This window comes from Helianthus annuus, chromosome 3 (assembly GCF_002127325.2).
Source record: "Helianthus annuus cultivar XRQ/B chromosome 3, HanXRQr2.0-SUNRISE, whole genome shotgun sequence".
Lineage (NCBI taxonomy): Eukaryota > Viridiplantae > Streptophyta > Magnoliopsida > Asterales > Asteraceae > Helianthus > Helianthus annuus.
Window position 1 is genome coordinate 171,639,409 of NC_035435.2, and position 23,440 is coordinate 171,662,848.

The 23,440-nt window shown below is 36.0% G+C and overlaps 2 protein-coding genes across 3 annotated transcripts; one reads left to right on the forward strand and one right to left on the reverse strand.

Annotated features, from left to right (window-relative positions):
* The first annotated feature begins 1,471 nt into the window (after positions 1 to 1,471).
* Positions 1,472 to 2,846, forward strand: LOC110930847. The gene has a single exon (XM_022174228.2). It carries the CDS (start codon positions 1,545 to 1,547, stop codon positions 2,649 to 2,651), a length of 1,107 nt encoding a protein of 368 aa, XP_022029920.1. The 5' UTR covers positions 1,472 to 1,544; the 3' UTR covers positions 2,652 to 2,846.
* Positions 2,847 to 4,063: 1,217 nt separating this feature from the next.
* Positions 4,064 to 19,738, reverse strand: LOC110930848 (eIF-2-alpha kinase GCN2). Of its 2 annotated transcripts, none has more exons than XR_002588105.2 (29): positions 19,450 to 19,738; positions 18,631 to 18,699; positions 18,486 to 18,545; positions 18,289 to 18,394; positions 17,979 to 18,077; positions 17,529 to 17,870; positions 17,013 to 17,141; positions 16,848 to 16,934; positions 16,446 to 16,532; positions 16,240 to 16,354; positions 16,015 to 16,132; positions 15,713 to 15,767; positions 14,951 to 15,117; positions 14,679 to 14,863; positions 13,683 to 13,828; positions 12,882 to 13,131; positions 11,756 to 12,038; positions 9,837 to 9,930; positions 9,646 to 9,726; positions 9,505 to 9,561; positions 8,577 to 8,708; positions 8,389 to 8,472; positions 7,445 to 7,553; positions 7,224 to 7,365; positions 6,473 to 6,580; positions 5,823 to 5,911; positions 5,635 to 5,737; positions 4,859 to 4,981; positions 4,064 to 4,385 (listed from the first exon to the last, which is right to left on the reverse strand). XR_002588105.2 is itself a non-coding variant. In XM_022174229.2 (29 exons), exons 1-29 carry the CDS (start codon positions 19,569 to 19,571, stop codon positions 4,275 to 4,277), a joined length of 3,648 nt encoding a protein of 1,215 aa, XP_022029921.1. In that variant the 5' UTR covers positions 19,572 to 19,733; the 3' UTR covers positions 4,064 to 4,274. The 2 variants fall into 2 exon arrangements, 1 of the variants encoding a protein (XP_022029921.1); XM_022174229.2 differs by having other exon boundaries at positions 7,224 to 7,360; positions 19,450 to 19,733.
* Positions 19,739 to 23,440: the final 3,702 nt, after the last annotated feature.

Sequence of the window (23,440 nt, forward strand, 5' to 3'; positions counted from 1 at the left end):
GGTAGAATGGTTTTGAATGGTAGATTAGAGGTAGATGACATGACGCCGATGTGATAAGTTATGGTGGTCATGAGGGTTATGACCATACCCTTTAGCCTTAGTGGCAAGGGGACCACAAGAGTTGACGTGGCACTGGCACAATTCCCTCCTGAATGATTCTCCTTTAATAGAAAACGAGGTCACGTCACGAGGGAGTTGGTTAAATCCATATTTATCCTCACGTCGAAGGATGGTCACAAGATGAACCTCCATCTTGTAGCGAGGCTAACGACGTATTCTGTTTTGTAGGTTTGTTCAAGGATCCATTGATACTCGGAAAATATCCCTGGAGTTCTAAAGCTTGTTTAGGTCTTTGTTTCTTCGGTTGTCAACGTATTAAAAGTATCATCTATTTTGCAAAAACACCGTTGAGCTTGAATGATTAATGTGTATGATTTGTCATGCACAAAATGTATGAAAAGAATATAATTTGGTGGTTAGATTAAATGAAGAAAATTTAAAGAGTTGTAGTTAAGGTTGTTTTTGTTTCAATTTAGTTTGTATCTGTACTCTTGGTAGGTAATCCAAAGTTTCGGTTTGGATTAGTTTGTATATATTCGTTTTTGATGAATTAAACTTTAGAGTTAAGTATATCGATGGTCCTTGTGGTTAATCAAAAGAGTAAACTTCCGTTTTGATCCCTGTGGTTTGGTCACTTTAACGGTTTTGCCCCAAACCTTTAAAAATAGCCATTTTACTCCCTGGTGTTTTGGTTTTGTTGCCAGTTTGCTCCCTGCGGGGAGCAAAATGGAAAAACAAACAATTTGGATGGAGTTAGAGGCGGGGAGCAAACTGGCAAAAAAACCGAAACATCAGGGAGTAAAATGGCTATTTTTAAAGGTTTGGAGCAAAACCGTTAAAGTGACCAAACCACAGGGAGCAAAACGGAAGTTTACTCTAATCAAAATTTTAGATTTAATCCATAGCTTTTCAAAAGTACACGGATGGTCCATATATTTTGCACTTTGTAACGTATTTAGTCCTCAATTTTTTTCCAAAAGTACACAGATAGTCCCTGTGGTTTACACTTTCTAACGCATTCAGTCACTAAACGTAGTCAGGGACTAAATGAGTTACAAACTGCATACCACATGGACCACTCGTACTTTTGGCAAACGTTAGCAACTAAATACGTTACAAAGTGCAAACCACATGGACTATCCGTGTACTTTTAAAAAACTAGTGACTAAATCCAAAATTTAGGTTAATCAGAACCACCATCATGGTATACTTTACTCTAAAATTTATTAAAATACGTGTTCGAATCCCTACACAACCATGACCCGGTAAATACCCAACCAACCATTCACCTCAACCTCGTTTCCATAATGTTTTAAAATCCGATTTTTATGCCGTACGAGTGTACTCAGGCAGTTTAACCGGTTCTACTAGACGGTTCAACCGGGTTTAACTAGGTGTTAAAACATCAGTTCACCACCCCTCGTTTCCTTTTCCCTCTCTGCAGATGCTTTCTATGCTTTAATCGATCTGCAGTGTGGTCTGAGATGACGACCCTCTTCTATCGATATCTTCACACAGTTTCATCCTCACCACCTTCCAAATCCGCCATTATAACCTACCTCACACAAACCCTAGGCTTTCCAAAACCCAGAGCCGTATTCTACGTCAATCGATTTTCATCCACCCAAACAAACCCTCAATCCGTCATCCTCTTCTTAAAATCTCACGGATTCAACCTCACAGATATCCACAAATGGGTAACCCAATCGCCCCAGATCCTCTTTTCAGACGTTGAGAAAACCCTCAAACCAAACATTCATTTTTTTCAAGATTTAGGGCTCACCGGTTCAGCTTTGGGTAAGTTCATTTCCAAAAAACCGGTTTATTTATCCAACAGATTTGAAGAAAGATTAAAACCCTGTGTGGATATTGTAAAAAGATTGATGCTTGATGATCGTAACAATGAGAATTTGATTAGAACTTTGAGAAGGTGCAATTGGGCTAATGTAAACCAACCTGTAGTTAAAGTGGCTGCTAATGTTAAGTATTTGGAACAATGTGGGATTGTTGGTGCACAGCTTGCTACACTTATAACAAGGCAACCTAGGTTGTTGATTATGAGTGAATCAGATCTTAAAGAGCTTGTATCCAAGGTGTTGGATATGGGGTTTTCGATTGATAATCGGATGTTGGTTCATGCTATTTTTACTTGTACATGTTTGAGTGATCAGACATTTGAAAGAAAGTTGGAATTGTTTCGGTCGTATGGGTTCACCAAGGATGAGTTTTTGAGTATGTTTAAGAAGGCGCCTGGGTTGCTTAGGGTGTCGGAAGCGAAACTGAAAACTGGGATTGGTTTCTTTCTGGATACGGTTAAGTTTGAAAGGGAAGTGTTGGTTCGTCGGCCTGCGTGTTTGATGTATAGTTTGGAGGAAAGAGTGATTCCTCGGTTTAAGGTTTTGAATATCCTGATGTCGAAAAGGATTTTGAAGAAAATGCCGAGTTTTCTTAATGTGATGCGGTTGCCTGAAGATGAGTTTTTGGAGAAATTTATATCGAAAGACAGAAATCATGCTGAGGAGTTGTTGTTGGCTTACAAGAGTGGCGATTTGCTTTTGCAGAGTGACAAAAAACAAATCCGGAGCTCATAATATTTGGTGTTCGGCCGCTGTTTTTGGAAGGGTTTTATCCTACAAATGGAGAGCTTCATTCATTTTGGGTCTTTGCTAACCCCTTTTGTTATAACTTATATAGATTCAGATCAGTTTTCTTCTTGAAGTATCAATGAATCAACTTTAAACACAAATGGTATTTGTGGATTTAGTTTGTAGTGTTTGTTCTTTTTATATTTGTTTGATAGCTGGTCTTTTGATTCTTGATGAAGGGTAGAATTTATATTATGTATTAATAATATGGTTGTCACTTTGCAAAGAATTGAGTTTTTGCAATTTTGAAGTCTAATCAATAGACTCAAAACGTCAAATCTTGACCCATTTGAGATGAAAGAACTGCTAATTTTCTGTATTAGGCCGGTGGGTGTGGCTAAACGCCACCATAGCGCCCCCGGGCGCCATCGTCCACACCGCCGGAGTTAAAGGGGGCGCCATCCTCCTCTCGCCAGCACGGTAACGAGCTGAATTTGAGTTGAACGATGATGGAATGGTCAAAAGGAAGGGGCGCTATAGTTTAGAGGGGCTTTATACCACCCTGCAAGTTAAAGGAATGGGTTTTAAAGCCCCTTGTGTGAGGTGGCGTGATAAAGCCCCTAGGGGCTTTATACCACACCCTCTAACCTTATGGTATATATCAATACACTTCCCTTATAGATCCAAAAGGTTAAGGTGTGAGAACTTATTCGTCGGATATTTATGGCCTTAGAGCATTCACATCTCATCCATCAAACCATCACAATCTTAAAATTTAAAAAAAAAAAAAAATCTTTTAAAAACACTATACATCCTATCCCCTATTTCTTTCCCCCCAAACCTAAATTTTAGAAAGTTGTTATAGTAATTTTCATATATAAAAAGTTACTATTCATAACCTGATACGAACCAGGGTTTAGATTCCCGCCCAAATTAAATGGTCCACAAAACCCGTAGAATAGTGGGGGAGTTAATTTTATAACTGTTAATTAAGATTCGTATTAATAGCAGTTTCCTTTTTCTTTTTTAGGGGTCGATGTTTTTTTATACAAAATTAGGGTTTATACCTTGTATTTGGAGATCAAGCCTATCTCGAATTTGGCTATTTATGTAATCGTTATCAGCATTCAAAGCTTTCGATTTCTTGTTTCTATCATAATCCATCAAACTATTGTTAAGTCTATAAAAACGAGAAATATAATAAAATAAGTGTGTGTGAGTAGGATAAAAAGATAAAAATGTGGTTATCTAAGACATTTTTTAAAATAAGAGATAAATTTTGAAAAAAAAAAAAATGATTTCTAGTTAAATTATAGGGTTAAAAAAATGATGAAAGGGATGTGAATGTTCTTACATGATAAATGTATAAAAAGAAGATAAGTTAGTGGCTAGACTAACACAAACAAACCGAAGTCAACTTTGTAATGAAGACTTAATAATATCTCAGAAGTCATTAACTAGGGATGAGCAAATCCCAAACCCGTCCTGATACCGTCCCGGTCCCGAAAATATCCAAAGAGTAACTGTCTCAACTTTGTACACATCTTAAAACTTGTAAAAACTAACTGATGAATGAGTTAAAAGGTTACATTTATGAAATTTGGTGTAAAAAAATATAATCTTCTGCATCTAGTTCCATATAGATGGGTTTCTAAACTGAGACGCCATTGCGTCTGATAAAAAATTGGCCAGCGATTCTCGGCTTACTTCCTTCTCCTTCTTAAGCTCAAGATGACGAATCTGTATGTATTCGAAAAAGTCATTGTTTGTTTCCAATTTTCGTACATTTTTGTTAGGGTTAGTCATCATAAGATAAATGTACGATTAACCAATGGGTTAACAACATAAAAAACGAACATATTTTCTCGTTTTAAATCAAAAGGTCAATCTAACCTAGTATGCTTTAATATATTCAACAATCTTAAATTTATACAAAACTGGGAAATTAATTATATAACTAACCAAATTTACCAATAAATTCCCATGTTTGTATAAATTTAACGATTTCACGGCGTTGACACATCCAAAACCAATTGAAATGGAAAATATTAACCCCTAACTATTATCAATCACTTTCAAATAAAAAGTTGTCTTAGCGTTGACTTTATGTAATTATTATTTGCATTAAAGGCTAGTTTAGACATTTGATACGCTTTCGATAAGCTATATGCCTTATCAAACATCACAAGTTATTGACGCTTAACAGGAATTACCTTGACAGATCCATTTTGAGAAACACCGGTGTCGGAAATGATAATCAGACATTTAATGTCATTCTCGTTTGCGTACTCGTATTGTTCCGTGAGGCTTGGATCCAAAGTTGGAACAAACTCTGCCTGATAAAAACATAATCACATACATCACTTAAATGTTAGTTAATTAGAAACAATAATAAAAAAACTGCTTAAGCTTCACTAATATATAGTTTTAGTTTATATTAGCAAATTTAAAAAAACTATAAAAATTGAATATATCAAAAGTATACGGGTCAGCCCAACCCGTTTTGACCTACCCTTGGTTTTAAAAAGCGCGCCCTAGGCGCGCCTAGGCGCAAGGCGCAACAAGGCGCAGGGCTTGGGGCTTTTTTGCTTCTCGCCTTGTGTAATTACAGGAAGCGACCAAAAAGCGCATTTTTTGATGTTTTTTTTGTGGGCTTTTTGGCCTGAGGCGCGCGCCTCATGTAACTTAGGCGTTTTACTGCATAAAACTGTTGTACCTTGGGTTTTTTGACTTGTACATGTAATTAAAATGGTATAAAAGCCTTACTTATAGCTATATTTTGGTTAAGGAAGCTAAAAACCTATGGGATATGTATGGGATATATAAAAAAATTATATAAACATCTTGCGCCTCGAGTACGAAAAGCCCACCGCTTTTGCGCTTCGCGCCTCAATTTTAGACCTCGTCGCTTTTGTGCGCCTCTCGCTTTTTAAAACCAAGGACCTACCAACCCGCCCATTTTGTCAGCTCTAAGAATTGTACTACAAACCTTGATATCGTCCTCCCTCAATTCGGTAACTAGCTCCATTCGCTTTTCTAGTAAACCCCCTCCCCCTCTTGAACAAACAAGAACACTTCTGCTGGAATCATTTCTGCACGAATTGTACGATGATGATAATCTAAAACAAAAAAGACAACGATGCTGAAGCTGCATGTATGTAAAATAAACAAATGTACCTAAAGGGTCTGTAAACATCAACAGAAGAATGGTGAATAATGGTTTCTAAAGCAAGACTGGTCCCAACTGCTCCTGGAGGATTTGATTTCTAAAAGAATTAAAGCACGAATTTCAGTTAAGAGAATTTACATATAAAAAAGAGTAAAACGCCATTTTCGTCCCTGAGGTTTGGCCAATTTTGCGACTTTCGTCCAAAAGTTTTTTTGCCGGATCTTGATCCAAAAGGTTTGAAATCTTGCCATTTTCATCCGGCTCGTTAACTCCATCCATTTTTTCTGTTAAGTCAGGGGTATATGGTCTTTTTTTTGTTAACTTAAAGGGCAATTCGGTCTTCTTCACTCTATGTAAAAAGACCTAATACCCCTGAAAAAGACTGAATTGCCCTTTAAGTTAACAAAAAACTGAAATACCCTTGACTTAACGAAAAAATGGATGGAATTAACGAGCTGGATGAAAATGGCAAGATTATAAACCTTTTGTATCCAGATGCAGTAAAACAAACCTTTGAATGAAAGTCGCAAAACCTCAGGGACGAAAATGGCATTTTACTCTATAAAAAAAGTTGAATCAAATTTTATAACTATGGTGCACTTTACGGCATAATTATAACTAGAAATTAAAATTAGTAATAAAGGAAGTCAGAGCCTACATATTCCGATTGCCACATACGGTGAAGGAGATAATCATAACGACCACCAACGGCAAGCAATGTCCCTTCTGTATGTGAACCGAGAGTATTATCCTTCCTTAGATAAATCTACTCCAAAAGCACAAAATACACTAGCATAAGTTTTTAAGTTACAAAAAAGATAAATTTGTGCCCTGCTAACACAGTTTGTCTTACACTTTAGAAAAGTAATTAAATTGATGAGTAAAATGCCATTTTTGTCCCTGAGGTCTGGCCAATTTTGCGACTTTTGTCCAAAGGTTTGTTTTTCCACATCTGGATCCAAAAGGTTTGAAATTTTGCCATTTTCATCCACCTCGTCAACTCCATCCGTTTTTCTCCGTTAAATGAGGGGCATTTCCTCTTTTGAGACATTTATATTAAAATAAAAAACATTATAAGAAATAAAGATCCACCTCTTTTGACTTTCTCCTCACCCAACTCCTTTAATCATCACAAAAAAAAATGTCTAAAAGGACGAAAATACCCGACTTAACGTTAAAAACGGATGGAGTTAGCGAGTTGGATGAAAATGGCAAGATTTTAAACCTTCTGGATCCAGATGCGGAAAACAAACCTTTGGACGAAAGTCACAAAAGTAGCCAAACCTCAGGGACGAAAATGGCATTTTATCAAAACTGTTTAATCAACTTTTGCATGCAGTATTAAAAAACAAGACGGGAATGATGATTCCCAAAAGCATAGAAAAATATAGAAACAAATAAATATTAACCTGGAAAAACGAGTCCCGGTGATAACCCTCGGTGGGTGGCATAAGAGGATCAATGAAAACATGTTTATCAATTTTCCAGATCCGTAAATAATTAAATAGCTGAGAAAGTTCATCAAGCGCCTTTCGTGTAAGTGTATCTGCACTGCCATCACATGCATTAAATCAAAACTCGTGGAAAAAATAAAAGATTTGTAGAAGATATTGTTGATTTAGAAACATACCAGAGGGAAGTGCACCTCTCAATCTAGGGAGGGCGTGATCCGCACTTCCACAAAACCGTAAACCCACCGTCTGCAACTTATTGACAGCGCCTTCTGTGATATTAAGTTCCTGAAAAAAGAAATATGAGAAAACCTAAGGGGTTAATTTCAGAAGAAAAAGTGAACGAATAGAGTAAAACCTCGTCTGCGTGATGGAAAAACAAAGACGTAAAAAGCAAAGAATTTGTATCACGTTAGAATCTTCCTAGATCATAAGATTTAAGCAATTGTAAAACTACTACCGACATTTATACTCAAATTGAGAAACATTAAAAGTAATCCTATATATTTAATATCTTTATATTTACTGTGTCGGCCTCATCTGACGTACTATGTATTTTCATCCTTTTTTACCATACGTCCGTACTTCTTACATCATCACACACTCGACCATCTTAGTGGGATAAATTCGACTAGAAACCTAAAAGTAGTTAGATATTCTTTTTTTTTTTTTGAATGGCCAACGAATCCTCCAAATGGGCTACAGGCGAAATTCACCACATCGGGATACACTCGCCTCTGAACCGGGGAAAACCCTCACCTAGGGCCGAAGCCCGTGAACACTCACCCGAAGGCACGACAGTGCGGTGAGGTAAAACCCGCTCAGTTCAAGGATCGAACTAGCGATCTCCACCTTTTCGCCTAGTCTCCCATCATCACCAGGTGCCGCAGAAAATAATGGGGAGGGCAGGAATCGAACTTGGGTCCCTTAGAACACCAAGACTCTCCCTTACCACTCCGCCACCACCTCATTGGCAGTAGTTGGATATTCTAGAAGAAGATATAATAATAAAGGTAGAAACTAAAACCCATAACTGATAAGTCCATAACATTTCCAAACGGTAGTTAGATGTTTTTAAAGCAGATAAAAATATACATCAAAGAGAAAAATAATTAAATCTAACCTGTCTAAGTTGCCGTCTTATTACCACCCACTTTGTTTTCCTTTCAGTGGACTGGGGGCGCAAGGAGCCCAAGAGAGACAAAAGCTTCACACGCAAAAGCATAAATTTTCAATCTACCACTTGAAGTTTATATATCAAAAAGCACAAAATTAGTCATTGTTTGAAAGAAAAAGAAGAAATATACATACTTCTGCTACTTTTTGTCTATGGTCTGCTTTAATCCCAATCCATGACCAAATTGCTTCTAATAAATCCCCGTGATTCAGATGTATGTCACATGATTCCGGATGGAAAAAACGGGTTATAATGTCCATTGTAGCCTGCATATTAACCAATGGAGAATCGGATTCCACATCAGTACATGATATCTAAAAGTTGAAAGAATATGATCAAATTAGGGCGAAAAAGGGTTATGAAACTAGTTAAGTTTCTTAAAGCGCAGTTTTTTTTTATAAAAACCACATTACATTTTGTTTCTGCAAAATCAATCAGCACATGAAGCATACAAAACAGTTCTAATAATTTCTAAGTAGTTAATGCGGTAAAATATCGGATATCGGTCAAGGACCGATATTTGAGATATCGGTTATCGTGGTGGGATATCGGTAATTTTAATATCATGCTAAATTTATATATATATATATATATATATATATATATATATATATATATATATATAGCAATTTAACACTAACAATTGTAACAAGTAAGAACTGACTTAGACTTAAAACACTAACATTTAACAGTAACAACTAACAATTAAGACTTAAAACACTAATAGCAGCAATAAGAAGAAAAATGAACAGTAGAAATAAGAAGAATGGTACTGATATCGGGAAAATCGGTGATTTATCAATCAAATATCGGTCCTATATCGGTCAAATATCGGACAATATCGCTGATATTATCGGTACTGATATTCTGACCAATATTTTGTACCGCTATCTCGGCAGGGGACCGATAACCGATATATCACTGATATATCGGTTGATATATCGGGATATTTACTACATAGAATAATTTACACTAAGCTTAACTACCATCTCGCTTTAAATTTATCCTTGATTTCTAATTTTGCAGTTTGTGAAGATTCGTCTCTAAAAGAACTCAATATACCTTGATAACCTCGGCCTCTGTGATTGCAGAATCGCCTCCAATAACATCAAAGTCACCCTGCATATGGAGAGAATTGCATTACTTTGTAGAACTACCTTTATATCTTAAGTGTCACCATTACAATAATAAAAAGAACTTTACCTGGAGATATCGATTTGGTGGGGAATGACCAATTGATCTACGATATACATAACCAATTTCGAATCGTTTGAAAGTAGATTTCTGTGACAATAATAAACATATAAAGAAATACACATGATTCCCTTTGCAACACATATTCAGCAAATGTTGAACTTGTGCAAATAGTAGTTGATGGAAGTGATGATCCATACCTGGTTTAAAACAACCCAATTTATAAAGGGCAAACGTAGCTCATGGCAGAGTTCTAGCATGTCTCCACCGTTTGTCAAAAGCTTAACGTTATTCCTTCACATAAAAAATTATTAAGTAAATACCAGAATTACCAATGGGGTGGTGGTCCATTGGCAAAGGCAAAGCCTTTAAACACCTTGGGATGGGGAGGTCTTGGGTGACGACAGGAATAAAAAGAAATTTGCCGTTCAAAAAAAAAAGTAAATACCAGAATGTCTGACTAAAGCCTAAATCGACTAAAGCCTAAATGTTGCGTGAAATGCAAAACCAACAAAAAGTTATCATCAATGTGTGCATATAGGGCTGCAGACGAACCGAACTTTCAGTTAACCGTTCGTCGGGAAGTTCGTTTGTGCTCGTTTGTTTAGTAAATGAACGAACACGAACTAGAAATTCCGTTCATTTAGTAAATGAACGAACACGAACTAGAACAAAGGCTGCATTCGCGTACATTTATGTTCGTGAACGTTCAGTAACGTGTTCGTTTATGCTCGTGTTCTTTTATGTTCGTTTGTGGTCGATAGTTCATTAGGGTTTTGAATTTTTTTTATTTAAATACTTTAATATTCCCACTAATAAACATTTAATAAATATAGTGTATTGCATTATTACATAACGTTTAACATATGTTTGTTTCTGTTAATGAACATTGGTGTTCATGAACGTCCATTTGTGTTCATGACATTTGTGTGTTTGTGTTTGTTTATGTTCATTATCTAAAATTAACGAACAAACACGGACAAGTTCATTACCTTAATGAACAAACACGAACAGAAAATCCCGTCTGATAAGTGTTCATGAACACCATTACTTCCTTAGCAAACGAACACTAACAAGGCCTTGTTCGTGTTCGTTCGGTTCGTTTGCAGCTCTATGTGCATATACTAGTGATGGCAAGAAAGGTTTAAAAAATGGAAACGAGTTTCGAGGCATTTTCCCTTCGCCTCGGTGAACCGAGGCGGAATTGAAAAATAAATATAAAATTCTATACCGTATAAAAATAATAATAGTACTAACTAAATTGATCATCAAAATAATAAAAAAAACACACATAGAAAAGACGTAAATTGCTTGAAATTGACACAAAAAGTCAAAAACAAATATCAAAAACCCTTGAGGGGCACCTGAGGCGCAGCCTTTTAGCAAATCAGCCCTTCTAGCCCTGAGGCGCGCCTCAGAATCGTTTTTTGGGCGTTTCGCCTTGAGGCGCGCCTCGAGGCGCACGCCTCAACTGTTTTTTAAAACCATGGGCAAGAGAGACGGATCTAGTAACGGGTCAAAATGAGTTCACATTAAAATGGATCATCTACAGTGCAAGTCAAAATGGGCCAGATTCACCCACGATCACTTTTTGTCGAACTTTTAACATACAGAATAATCCAATTTTTTAATACAAATGATTTAAAATGTATGCATTTATATACACTTTGGGTCATAACCACCACCTCTAGCCATACATGAAACAAATTTGGAATTAGAAATAGTTAAAAATAAGAGAAAAGTACACAAATGGTCCCTGTGGTTAACCAAAACTTTGGATCTAGTCCCTAGCGTTTTTTTAAGTATGCTGATGGTCCCTGTGGTTTGCACTTTGTAACGTATTCACTCCCCAACTTTTTCCAAAAGTACATGGATGGTCCCTGTGGTATACACTTTGTAACACATTTAGTCACTAAACGCTGGGTACTAAAAGCGTTACAAAGTGCAAACCACAGGGAGCATCCGTGTACTTTTGGCAAAAGTCAGGGACTAAATACGTTACAAAGTGCAAACCACAAGGACTATCCGTGTACTTCTGAAAAACTAGGGACTAAATCCAAAATTTTGGTTAACCAGGGGGACCATCCGTGTACTGAGAAATCAACAAATATGATTGTACCTGTTAAACTGTACAGAATCTCCTAGCAAACGCATTGGAATTGTTTCCAAATGCTTTGCACAATGTAACCTAAACACTGCAGCAGATACCTCCGAAACCAGATCACGAATTTCAGTGTCTAAATCTGTATGTTGTATAGATGAGGTAACATTTCGACCTAATTTCAGTGTTTCCGTATCGTTATCTTGGATTTTAGTGCTCAATATCTCTTCACTGAAAATAGCATTCACAACTTTATCATAAATGCTAGTGTCCTCAGAATTATGCATTGTTCGTAAAATATCTGCAAAATAATGGCAAGCTTATGATTATTACACAAATACCTACAGAAAAAACAACTGTAAACTGACACAAGTGGCAACTGGCAAGTTTATCTGAAGTGTATTATGTACAGAACTTAATTAACAAAATCGTTACAATCAAATTGAATACATATTCTTCCATTACACTTTTAGGCAAAAGATCAAATACAAATAATCTTAACATACTAAACATACAAATTGAAGGAAAACCCAAAAAGACAAGGTGGCATTTTTGTAATTACCACCAACTATCAAAGTTACAACCAAAAATACCTAAAAAAACACAAATTTTTTTTTAACATTTTTTATTAAAAAATCGCTACATTTCGTTAGCAAAAAAAAAAAAAAAATTTTTTTTTTGGCTGCTACTAAAAGTAGCGATTTTTTAATAAAAAATGTTAAAAAAATAAAATAAAATAATTTGTGTGTTTTTTTTTTTATTTTTTTAGGTTTTTTGGGGGGTTTAGTTTTTAGCATTTTAGCTTGGGTGTGTGTGTGTGTGGGGGGGGGGGGGGGGGGTAGGTTTTTTTTAGGTTTTTGGGGGGTGGGGGGAGTGGTTAGGTTTTTTTAGGTATATTTGTAGAGTAACTTTGATAGTTATTGATAATTACAAAAATGCCACCTTGTCTTTTTGAGTTTTCCTTCAATTTGTATGTTTAGTATGTTAAGATTATTTGTACAAGAACTTTACCCTACACTTTTATCCTATATATTTATTTCTGGTTGTGATTGTATTCATTTATCAGTTACACTTTTATCCTATATATTTATTTCTAGTTGTGATTGTATTCGTTTATCAAGGTTTTACTGTACTAATTACTTACTGTCTAGCAACTCAGATTCCATTCTTGGAGGACAAGCATGTTGAAGGAGTTCATTGGCGGAGGGGCGGTCCGATGGGCTTGATGACATCATGCGGCGCAATAAAGCCGCCTGTTCAGGGAACTCAGCAACCCAATCTGATGGAAGTTCGCCCTTCTTTTTTAAGTCAGAAAGAACAATGTGTCTTTCCATTCCAGTGCTAAACGGATGCCAGAGCTCAAAAAATACAATCCCTAAGCTATACATATCAGCCTGAAGAGCAAGAAAAAACATATGAACAATATAACTTTTTGATCAAAATGATTTAAAGGCTTTAACTAAAGCATAATAGTATAAGTTTTTGTACTTTAGAAGTAAAGGTAGTAAAATGAGCTGGTAGAAACAGGTTTGGATCAAAACAGACAATTGTTGGTATGGATTGGATTGGGTTGACCCAAATCACTTTTTGTCAAAAATCTTTAACTTCTATTATGTATAATATAGTAGGCGAATCACGAATGTGATTACAAAAGATGATAATAATTGAACAATAATTTAGTTTTTTTTAGCAAAATGATTCAAAGGATAAATTGAAGCATCAATACAATAATGTATTGGATGTTAGGTTTATCATTATGAGCCCACGGGCCCATTAAAATATATAGAGAACAGAATGCAAAACCTAGATACCTAATGGGCTAATGGGCCAGTGGGCTCATAATAATACAGCTAATATTCAATATAATGAACCATGGAGAGAATGAAAGTCTCTTTTAAGTCTTTTACTTTGGCCCCAAAACATGCATAAACTAATATGTACTTACTTTCTCGTTAATTTTCGGCCATCGTTGCTCGATTTCTGGTGCAGTATAAAAATAAGTACCAATCTGACCAGTACCATCAACCGACACTCCAGTTGTTTCAGCAGGATCGACATCCTGATCCAACTGCTCCAGCTTCAAGAACTTAGCTGATATAGAAGACGGGGACATATTATTATATTAATCTAATCAGACATAGAGGTGACAATTTCGACGGACCCGTTTACCTACGAACGGGTCAACTCCCAGCTATACTTTTATATCTAAAAGGCCAAACAAATGAATAAAAGAAAAGCCAAATGGAGTGAACTGGTCAACTGAGGCGAAAGTCGCCAAAAGTGTATTTTTAATGCATATAACCCCTTAAATCATCTTACTCGAGAAACTAAATTATTATTACAAATATATAACAGTTGTAATAAAATTGACACACTAGTTAGTAGCAGAGTTACCAATGGGGTGGTGGTCCATTGGCAAAGGCAAAAGCCTTTAAACACCTTGGGAGAGGGAGGTCTTGGGTTCAAGTCTCACAGACGACAGGAATAAAAGAAATTTGCCGTTCAAAAAAAAAGTTAGTACTACTAAATGGATGTCTAACAGGATCCAAACTTAGTAGTTACCTAAAAGAGTAAATTACACAAATGGTCCCGGTGGTTTGTATAAGGTTACCGGAAAGTCACCTATCGTTCCTAAAATAAATGGATGTCTAACAGGATCCAATCTAGAGGCCATAGGTGCAATAGGTTTCAACTTAGTGATCATTTGTGTGTTTGTTATACTTACAGGCCATCATTGTAACTTCTAATAAACATAAACCAGAGGACCAGTTGTGGGATATACTCTATTTAAAGAGATCATGATTTGTGAACAACAAGTGTTTTGGATCAACCCGGTGTGTTTTGACCCGAACCAGATTATCCTTTGACCCACTACCCAACTGGCCCATTTTACTGCTTCTAATTAGTCACAACATATGATATTCAAAGTAGAGTAACTTACCAAGACCAAAATCCCCAATTTTAATATCACTGCGAGCATCAAAAAAAATATTATTTGGAGTCAAGTCACGGTGAATAATTCCTTGACTATGTATGTGGGCCAGGCCTTCTACAATTTGACGAAACAAGTGCCATGCATCCTTCTTATCAAAATGACTATAAGATTCAAACATTTGCCGAAGAGTCCTTTATAAACACAACAGAAAAATATAAATAATAAAATCACAAGAACATTATAAAATTAGTAACAAATAATAAAATAACGGAGGTAACCTTGGGCAGTATTCCATTTGAATATAGAGATATGTTCCGACTTTGTTGTCTTGCCCTATGACATCAGTTGAAGTATGATCTATATAACTGTAACTAGAACTAGCTGCAGTCCTGGAACCCCAGGTGGCATCATCATAAAAACCAGCATCTCCTGTTTCAAACCATGCCTGAAATTTTTTATCAATTAAATATGAGTCACTTTCAGAAGCTAGTGGCACGATCATAATTTACAAAATGTTATTTTGCTTAAAATGGTACATAACAGTCTGCTTTCGACCCAGTTTTCTTATGGATGTGTCAATTCAAGTTATGTTTTATCTAAAGTTTATTTCAATGCATAAAATTACCTAAATCGTTATATTCAAAAGAGTAAACTTCCGTTTTGCTCCCTATGGTTTGGTCACTTTAACGGTTTTGCCCCAAACCTTTAAAAATAGCCATTTTCCTCCAATAGTTTGCTATGGTTTTTCCATTTTGCTCCCTGCGGGGAGCAAAATGGAAAAACAGACAATTTGGATGGAGTTAGACTGTTAGAGGCGGGGAGCAAAATGGAAAAACCATAGCAAACTATTGGAGGAAAATGGCTATTTTTAAAGGTTTGGGGCAAAACCGTTAGAGTGACCAAACCACAGGGAGCAAAACGGAAGTTTACTCTATTCAAAAATATCGATTATCACTGAAATAGTATAATTCTCGTAATCATACTCGACACACTTACTGTTTGCAAAAATAGAATTAATAAGACAAAGCATAGAAACTTACCTGATAGTAACGTACAACATGTTGGTGCTGCAATCGGGAAAGAGTGGCTACTTCTCTAAGCACCTCAAAATAGTGGCAAATAAAGAATAAAGATATTAATTAATCAAATTTTATAATTTTTTTACTTTTTTCATGAAATGTTACCATTCTACTCCGCTACTCGTGAGTCGTAACGGGTTTCGAATGCACATTTGATATTTGGAGAACGATGTTAAGCTAAATTGAACATGATGTATGTTCCTAGATTAATTTCGGTACTTTTGGTTTGGTTATTTTTTCAGATGGTAATTAGAAAACGCTACCTCAAAATTCTGTCATCTAAAGGTTGACTTTTGTCCTTTAGTCGAATCTTCTTAACAGCATACTGTCTTCCGTCCAGCTTATTCTTGCATAGCACTACATGACCAAATCCACCATGGCCTGACACGTGTCACAACAAAAGACATCAAAACATAGTGGTAGACTCGTAAATATGTAAGAAAATACATATTTCAGCAAATTGCATTCATGGCATAGTGTGCACTCACCAATGGGTTGAAGCTCCTCAAAATCATTCAAATACCGTGAGCTTAATGTAGGTGAGGTATGCTGCCCTTTGGAATCAGCGGCAGTTTTCCAAAAATTCGATATCTTTGAGGCTACCTATTCGGTGACATAGAAGATTCAAGATAGTGGTTCCTCTACATTACATTAAAATGTTGAAAAAACCAATAAAAAACTAAAACGCACTAACCATACGATTTCCAAAGGCTTGGTTAAAGCTTCTGTCAAAAAGTGATGATGAACCCGTAGCTAAATCTGCCACCCGGTCTGAAACAATCTAAAAACACCATTAATCAGATATGTGTCAACGTGAAGAAACAAGAACTAGAAATGCCAATTTTGACCTGTTCATGAAAAAGGGGGTCGATTTGGATTACATATTATCTGCACATATGTCAAATATTAACATCCTAAATCACTTTATTTAACATCCTAGTTATTTATCAAATTCAAAAATAAATCTCGACTAACATGTGTTGGCAGGTCAAACGGACCCAATTTAACCCTTACCAAAATATATACCTATTTTGACTGATATTAGACCTGCCCATTTTGCCACCTGTATTAAAAAAATTAAGTGTAAGCAACATACCCCTAGGTTAACCAACTCCGATGTTACATCGGTTAAGGCATCAGCAAGTGGACCTTTAGGAGCACAAGCAAGTCGCAGTAAATGAGCCTACAAGTTTTGAAATGTTAGTTCTTACATAAGTTTTATATATAATTATCATCAGTAACAGAAAAGGTAAAATATAACCAGAATCAAATCTCTCTCAACAGTATGTGAAATTTGATGGTGATCCACAGATGATGCTGATTCTAATATATCACTTTCAGTCTCGTCGTAATCAGTTTCTTCTTCTGTATCCTCTGCTAGAGGATAATCCTGTGTAATTTTGCATTAGTGGTGTTAGTGATCATTAATTACAAAGAAAAGTATGATTTAAGAATAACAACAGACTACCCATGATATATATTCTTAAATTTCAAAATAAAACTTTAACGCATGAATCGAAGAGGTTGAACAAGTCAAAACATGCTATTTATTCATAAGAAACTTTCATTTTTAGACAAAACGTGTTTCAGGTCAACCCGACCCTGCAAAAATAACTTGTATTGACCCAAACACATTTTGACCCGTTACCCATCCTGCCCGTTTAGCCAGCCCTCTATAAATTATATAAAAGAAAGCATGATAACTCGTATAGTTATAGCAAGAAAAATAGAAATTTACACCAACAAAAGGACACTAGGTGTGAATGTGTGATCTTACCTCACCAACGCTAACATTCTCCACTGGTTCTGCAGATTGTGATGCAAGAGAATCAGTACTCTTACTATCATCTTCTTCCAGAATATCAAGTCTTTCAGTAGATTTGACTTTTAGTTGACCACCCTCAATCACCCCCATCTTCAAGGTTGGGTTGACTTTTTCCCATGAAGGCTGAGCACCGTTGTTCAGGTTATCTAAGGCAACGATTGTGCTGTTGCTCTCTTCAACTGAAAGTCCCCAGTGCCACGACTCCCCAGAGCCTATAAAAAGATCGAGAAAACCATATACGAAAGGCCCCTTTGAAGGCCTGTCACATGAAACTGTAGCATTCTTTCGAGATAACTGAAATATAAAAGGAACAAAAAACTAATCAAAACAGTCATATAAACGTGTGTGTGATTTTGCCTCAATAAACAAAAACATGTGTAGATGAACAGTAACTAAACTTACATGTGGTTGGTCTATTGTGACAACTTCAGACAAGAATTCTTGTGCGGCCTCTACCAAGTTATAAATCATCACGCGTCCTTCTCGTGCGTTTAAATTGGCCTGCATAGGCGGTCAACAGACTTCTTAATAACCAATAATGAAGTAATTCGAGAGACAAAACAAATGAATTGATATTTTTATCCATATAGTGCACTACAATGTCCACTTGTCGGATTTATGAGGATAAAAAAAAAAGCATCAAACAAGAAATTCATGTATGGTTACTAAAAGCAATAGAAAGAACTTTCAAAATACACTAATCAAGTCTTACTTGGTCATGAAGCAAGGACAAAAGATTATCTGCATCAGATTTTGATAACCCTTTTTCTGGAATTATTGTAAGCTTCGGATACTTGTAAGGGTATCCAGGTAAAAACCTAATAACCATGATCACGAACAACAAAGATCGGTTTAACGAATGTCCATGTCATCACAAGATAATGATAAGATAGGAACAAACATATTAACCTTATTGAAAGAAAAGCAGAAACATCCACATCCTCGTAGCCTGAATCTTGTGAGTACGGTCTGTAAATTTATAACGTAAAAACTTAAAACAAAAAACACAACAACTGGTCCGGAGTTGGTTAGCTAGTTTTTAACTTTCACAAACCTTAGCTTAATCTTGATTTGGGGTGGAGATTCTGAAACAACATCATAGTCTTCTTGTAATATAGCACACCTAAAAAGCAAAACATGCGTTTAGACGACAATAAGACCAATAGTAATACATCCTTGATTCCAAAACGTAAGAGAAAAACGTGTCGGTATCTCATAAAGTGGTCAATAAAGACTTTGTAGCCAGCACAGTTACTCCTATTTGACTAAACATTGGTCCCCATCCATTAACACAAAACAACTTCAGTTCATTTATACCATTAGCCTATTCTCAAATTTGTGGTCCCAGTCCCAACTTCCTTTCTCATCACATAAATAGCTAGACATACAATCACACCTCCATTATCCAAACACTTATACCAAATGAAATTGTAGATTACTTGATTGACCAAAACGAACGGCTACATTTGTTCAAAGATGCATCCACGAGTCGATAACTACCCTAGACATTACTCATGTGTTCTCACTTAACGAAATCTGGCTTCTCAATTTAACAATTTACTCACATTATGTTTCCAATCCAGAGTGATGACTATATACTTAGTTTTTATACAGCAAAAGGTTCTTATATGCAGCAGTAATCCTTATTCAACTACACACAATCATGTCAATTTCAAAGTCAATGGTGAATGGAGGTATCACCGGTAACCTAAGCACCTAACACTACTTGTAATCATATAATTTGATGTGACGAATTCAAATAATAATCAAATACAGTTACAGCTTAGAACAGTAGTATGAACTATCAAAAACTATTATTATTATTATTATAATTGTTATTAATCATTACATAACCTAATTGTAAATTACTCACAGTGCCGTAAGCTCATCGGAGAGAAGCTCGCCGCCAACGCCGTCGATGGAAGTGTGATCGGACGGTGGCCTACGCCGCCCTGTTCCGGCACGCTTCTTCTTCTTCTTGGAACTGTGCCCCATGTTTTCTTCTTTTTGACTTCTGATTCACTCGCAGGAAACGAAGAATCATGCCAATCGAAACAAATCAGGTATGTATGTATGTATGTATGACCTAACGAATGAATAAACAGATTTCAAATTGATTTGTTTGTTTTGGTATTTATAGTGTAAAGAAAGGGTTTATGGAAATAGTGATTTTAGATAATTCGTGACGTGTGTATGAGTTTGATGTTACGTGTGTTTTTATCTAAGTTATATACTTATGACCATGGGGTGTGGGGATCCCCCCTCAGGCTCGTCCCCCTCGTCCCACACCGCCTCCCTCCCTCTGTCGCGTCGTCAACGTTCGATTTCATCCGTTTGGGACGACCTGATCTAGTGGGCCACCATTTTCAGATTTGGGACTATCCTCCACACCCTTGGGTAGTCCCCAAGGGAATGGTCCTCCACCTCATGTGACGTGGTACCTACGTGGCGGATAGTTCCCAAATAAACTACCCAAATCACATCCCATGATCTTATTTACATTATTAAATATTTTACTTGTAATAAATAAATAAAATCAGTCAATGATAGTTTTGTAACATGAGTCAATAATGTGTCTAGATTCATTCGTTTGAGTTGCATTTCAGCCTACAAGTGTGTCTAGATGAGAAGGTTTCGGTTGGTTGCTTTGTGTATACACTTTCTTGATTCGCTAATCTTGTGTGTTTTTATGTGTATGTTTTGAAAGATTCAATAACTATCAAAAGTTGCAACAATCATAATCAAAATAAATAAATAGACTTTCAGAGGAGGAAGTGATCATGTTTCAGTTGTAGCAGTATCATTTGATTGAATGATACGTTTGTTAATATGATATGTTAAGTAGAATTGCAAGCGTTCCACTCTTAAATTTCTCCTATGTCTCCACGAGACTAGTCTAATTTGTTTCATCAAACTTTATTTGATTTCAAAATGAACCATTCTAACACCCGAGAATTGGACTGACTCAAAGGTGTTTGGGCCAATTAGGATTGGTTTTGCTGTTGCACACCTTGTCGTGAACTCACTTGCTAGTATTGTGGTGATTATTATGGATAGTAATTGTTTATATGTCATGTGTGATGTATATGAGAGAGAGTGGAGTAGGATTGTGTTAGAGTGCCCTCCCTTGTATAAGGTAAGTGTTGGACGTGTCTTGACGGGATAAATATTAGTGGATACATACCCAAAGTTAGTTAATTCAGTCGAAGGAGTTACATATACAAGTTCATTCTTATGAGATGCAATTTTAGTTACGTTATGATAGGCTCGCACTTTACATTGCTGCAATAACCGATAAAGGTGAATGTGTTGTTTTAATTCTATAAAACTTTTGTAATAAACAACTTGTTGGGGGTATAAGGATTACGAAAATTGTATGAAATGATAAAAATTCCAAATTGTGTCTTATTTTGATAATGTCTTGAAATTATAACTTGTGTCAATAAGTGTTGATTTAGGATGTGCATATACTATATACGTGTCACTTAAAACTTAATGGTTTACAAGCAGGGGCGCAGCTCTTAAGGGGCCGGGGGGAGCCCGACCACCCGAACTTTTCACTCAGTAGTGTTATGTATGTACATTTCGTATAGAATTTTTTAGGTATATACGTTTTCGACCCTCCGGTTTTATAAAAAAATACTTATATAGCCCAAATAATTATATTTAGGCCCAAAAATTGTATTTGTAAACATGTTTGGAAGAATGTATTGTTTATAACCCAATTGCCCAAATAACTATAGCTCAAATAAAAAACCCAATTTATTAAAAAAAAAAAAAACAAATTCGGTCCCTCCATTTGATTATTGATTTGTTTAGTTCAATTATGACTTTTTATAGTAAGTTAATTAGAGCTTAATAAAATGTATACCAGATTATCTGTTCTCTAACATACTTACTAATAAAAGTCCTAATTGAACTAAACAAATCAATAATCAAATGGAGGGACCTTGAATTTTGAAAATTCAAGTTGTTTTTTTACCACTTGAAGGATGTAATGATGTTGGAAGACAGAGTTTCCATAAATGGAAAGAAAGCAATATGCTTCACCAAACCATCACCATGCTTAGAAAAGAAACATTTGTGTTAATGTCAAGGGTTACTTTAAAAAAGTAAAAAAAAAAAGTATAGGTGTGTAAAAGGTGTTGGGGCAGATTATAGTTGTTACACAATGTTCAATATTCAAAACGAACTAAAAGACAAAAACCAAAAGATCCACATTTGATGGATAGCTCGTGGGATTGACCTTAGATTAGTCGGGGTTTGTTTTCTTGATTCTTTGTGTCTTGCTTACAAATATAAGCCTTCCCCACCCTTTTTCACTCACCCCTTTTGATCACGACACTTTAAAATACATACTAATCAATATCTCAAGTTCCCTTTATATTTACACATCCAATCAAAGAGATATAGAGGGTAGTACGAAGGAGCCATGGTCGAACCATGACACTGAGCGTTAGGACTCTGCAACTTACGCTTCCAACCTCGTAGAACCGTAGACCCGAACCACAACTTCACCATAACCGAGCTGTGCAATGTAATATGAGGTGGTTCATGGTTCCTAAATTTGTAGCCAGTCGGAACCATTTTCATGTTTTGACCTAGTTTTTTGAGGAGCAAAGGTAGTCGGTTCGTTAAAAAAACTAGTACACGGCCATCCGACTTCTGAGTTATCCCTTTGTTCATTACATGTATATTTGACTCCCCTGCTTAAAGTCTTAAACATCATCGATTAAACTAAGTTCATCAATCATCACTCGTACATCGTCTTCTTGATCATCACAAGTATTATATATACTCTTTCTCTTCATCTTCTTGATCAACATGAATGTAGTTGTTGCTCTTCATCTTCATCATTTGTTCATCACGTGTTCATCATCTTCTAATGTATGTTTTTTATTCAATGTACGATATGTAAAAGAATCATATGTCATTGATCATCACATACTCATCATCTTTTAATGAATAAATTTTAGATTTTTGGTTCTATAAAAACCATTTGAGAGCCAACACCCTAAACCCGTTACATACTCGAACCGAACATGTAGTAAAGGGTTCGGTTACGGTTCTCAAAATAATTCACTTTTGGTTCTCGGTTATGGGTAGGCTCGGTTAGGTTCGTGCGGTCCATCAAACGTGCACATGTGACATGTAGTGTTGCTACATGTCCTGTAAATTTTGAGTAGACACTAAATTTGACTGTGTACCTACCTAATAGTATTCTTCAATTTTGTACCTGTCCAAATTTATTTTGCAGATTTGGGGCATAATCATCATGAAACATTTTTCCACTTTTTGTTCATCAATTATTGTGTTCTTTGGTTAATTTAATGATTGGGGAGTATAACCCAAGATTATACAATCAACTTTTATTTAACTTATTATATGATTTAGTTTTTATCGTTATAACAAAAATAAAGTCTATTCCGAAAGGTCACATCATCATCATAAAATTGTTTAGCACCGTTAGTTACTTGCATGATGATTTCTAACGTAAACTTGACATAAAGTAGTTAATGATAATTGCATTAAATTATATAATTTCCGAAATAAACTTATCCTCTCAAAATACAAACCATTGCCTTCTTCGAAAATCACAAAAGAAAAAAAAAATTGGTCTTGTGCAGATAAAAAATCTGGACCCAATTTGAAAATCTCCATTTAATGTAAACTCATCAATCGCTAAAATTTATGTGAATGTAATTTAAATATTTATTTTTAGCTAAGGCTATGCGGTATGGGGGACGTCCCCATACCGTCGAGGTCCGGCGCCGCCATCAACACCATCCCCCCCCCCCACATCCCCCTCCTCTCCGGCGTCATCTAGACGATCTCGACGATCCAATCTGGTGGGCCCCTTTGTT

Bases quoted from the DNA above. Each gene is read 5' to 3' on its own strand.
- LOC110930847 (XM_022174228.2), top strand. From the start codon at position 1,545: ATGACGACCCTCTTCTATCGATATCTTCACACAGTTTCATCCTCACCA.
- LOC110930848 (XM_022174229.2), bottom strand. From the start codon at position 19,571: ATGGGGCACAGTTCCAAGAAGAAGAAGAAGCGTGCCGGAACAGGGCGG. The intron at 16,533-16,847 runs GTATGTTGCTTA...TGGTGTTTTTAG, and splicing joins CGGAGTTGGTTAACCTAGGG to ATTGTTTCAGACCGGGTGGC. The intron at 4,386-4,858 runs GTAATTCCTGTT...GAATACATACAG, and splicing joins CTCAAAATGGATCTGTCAAG to ATTCGTCATCTTGAGCTTAA.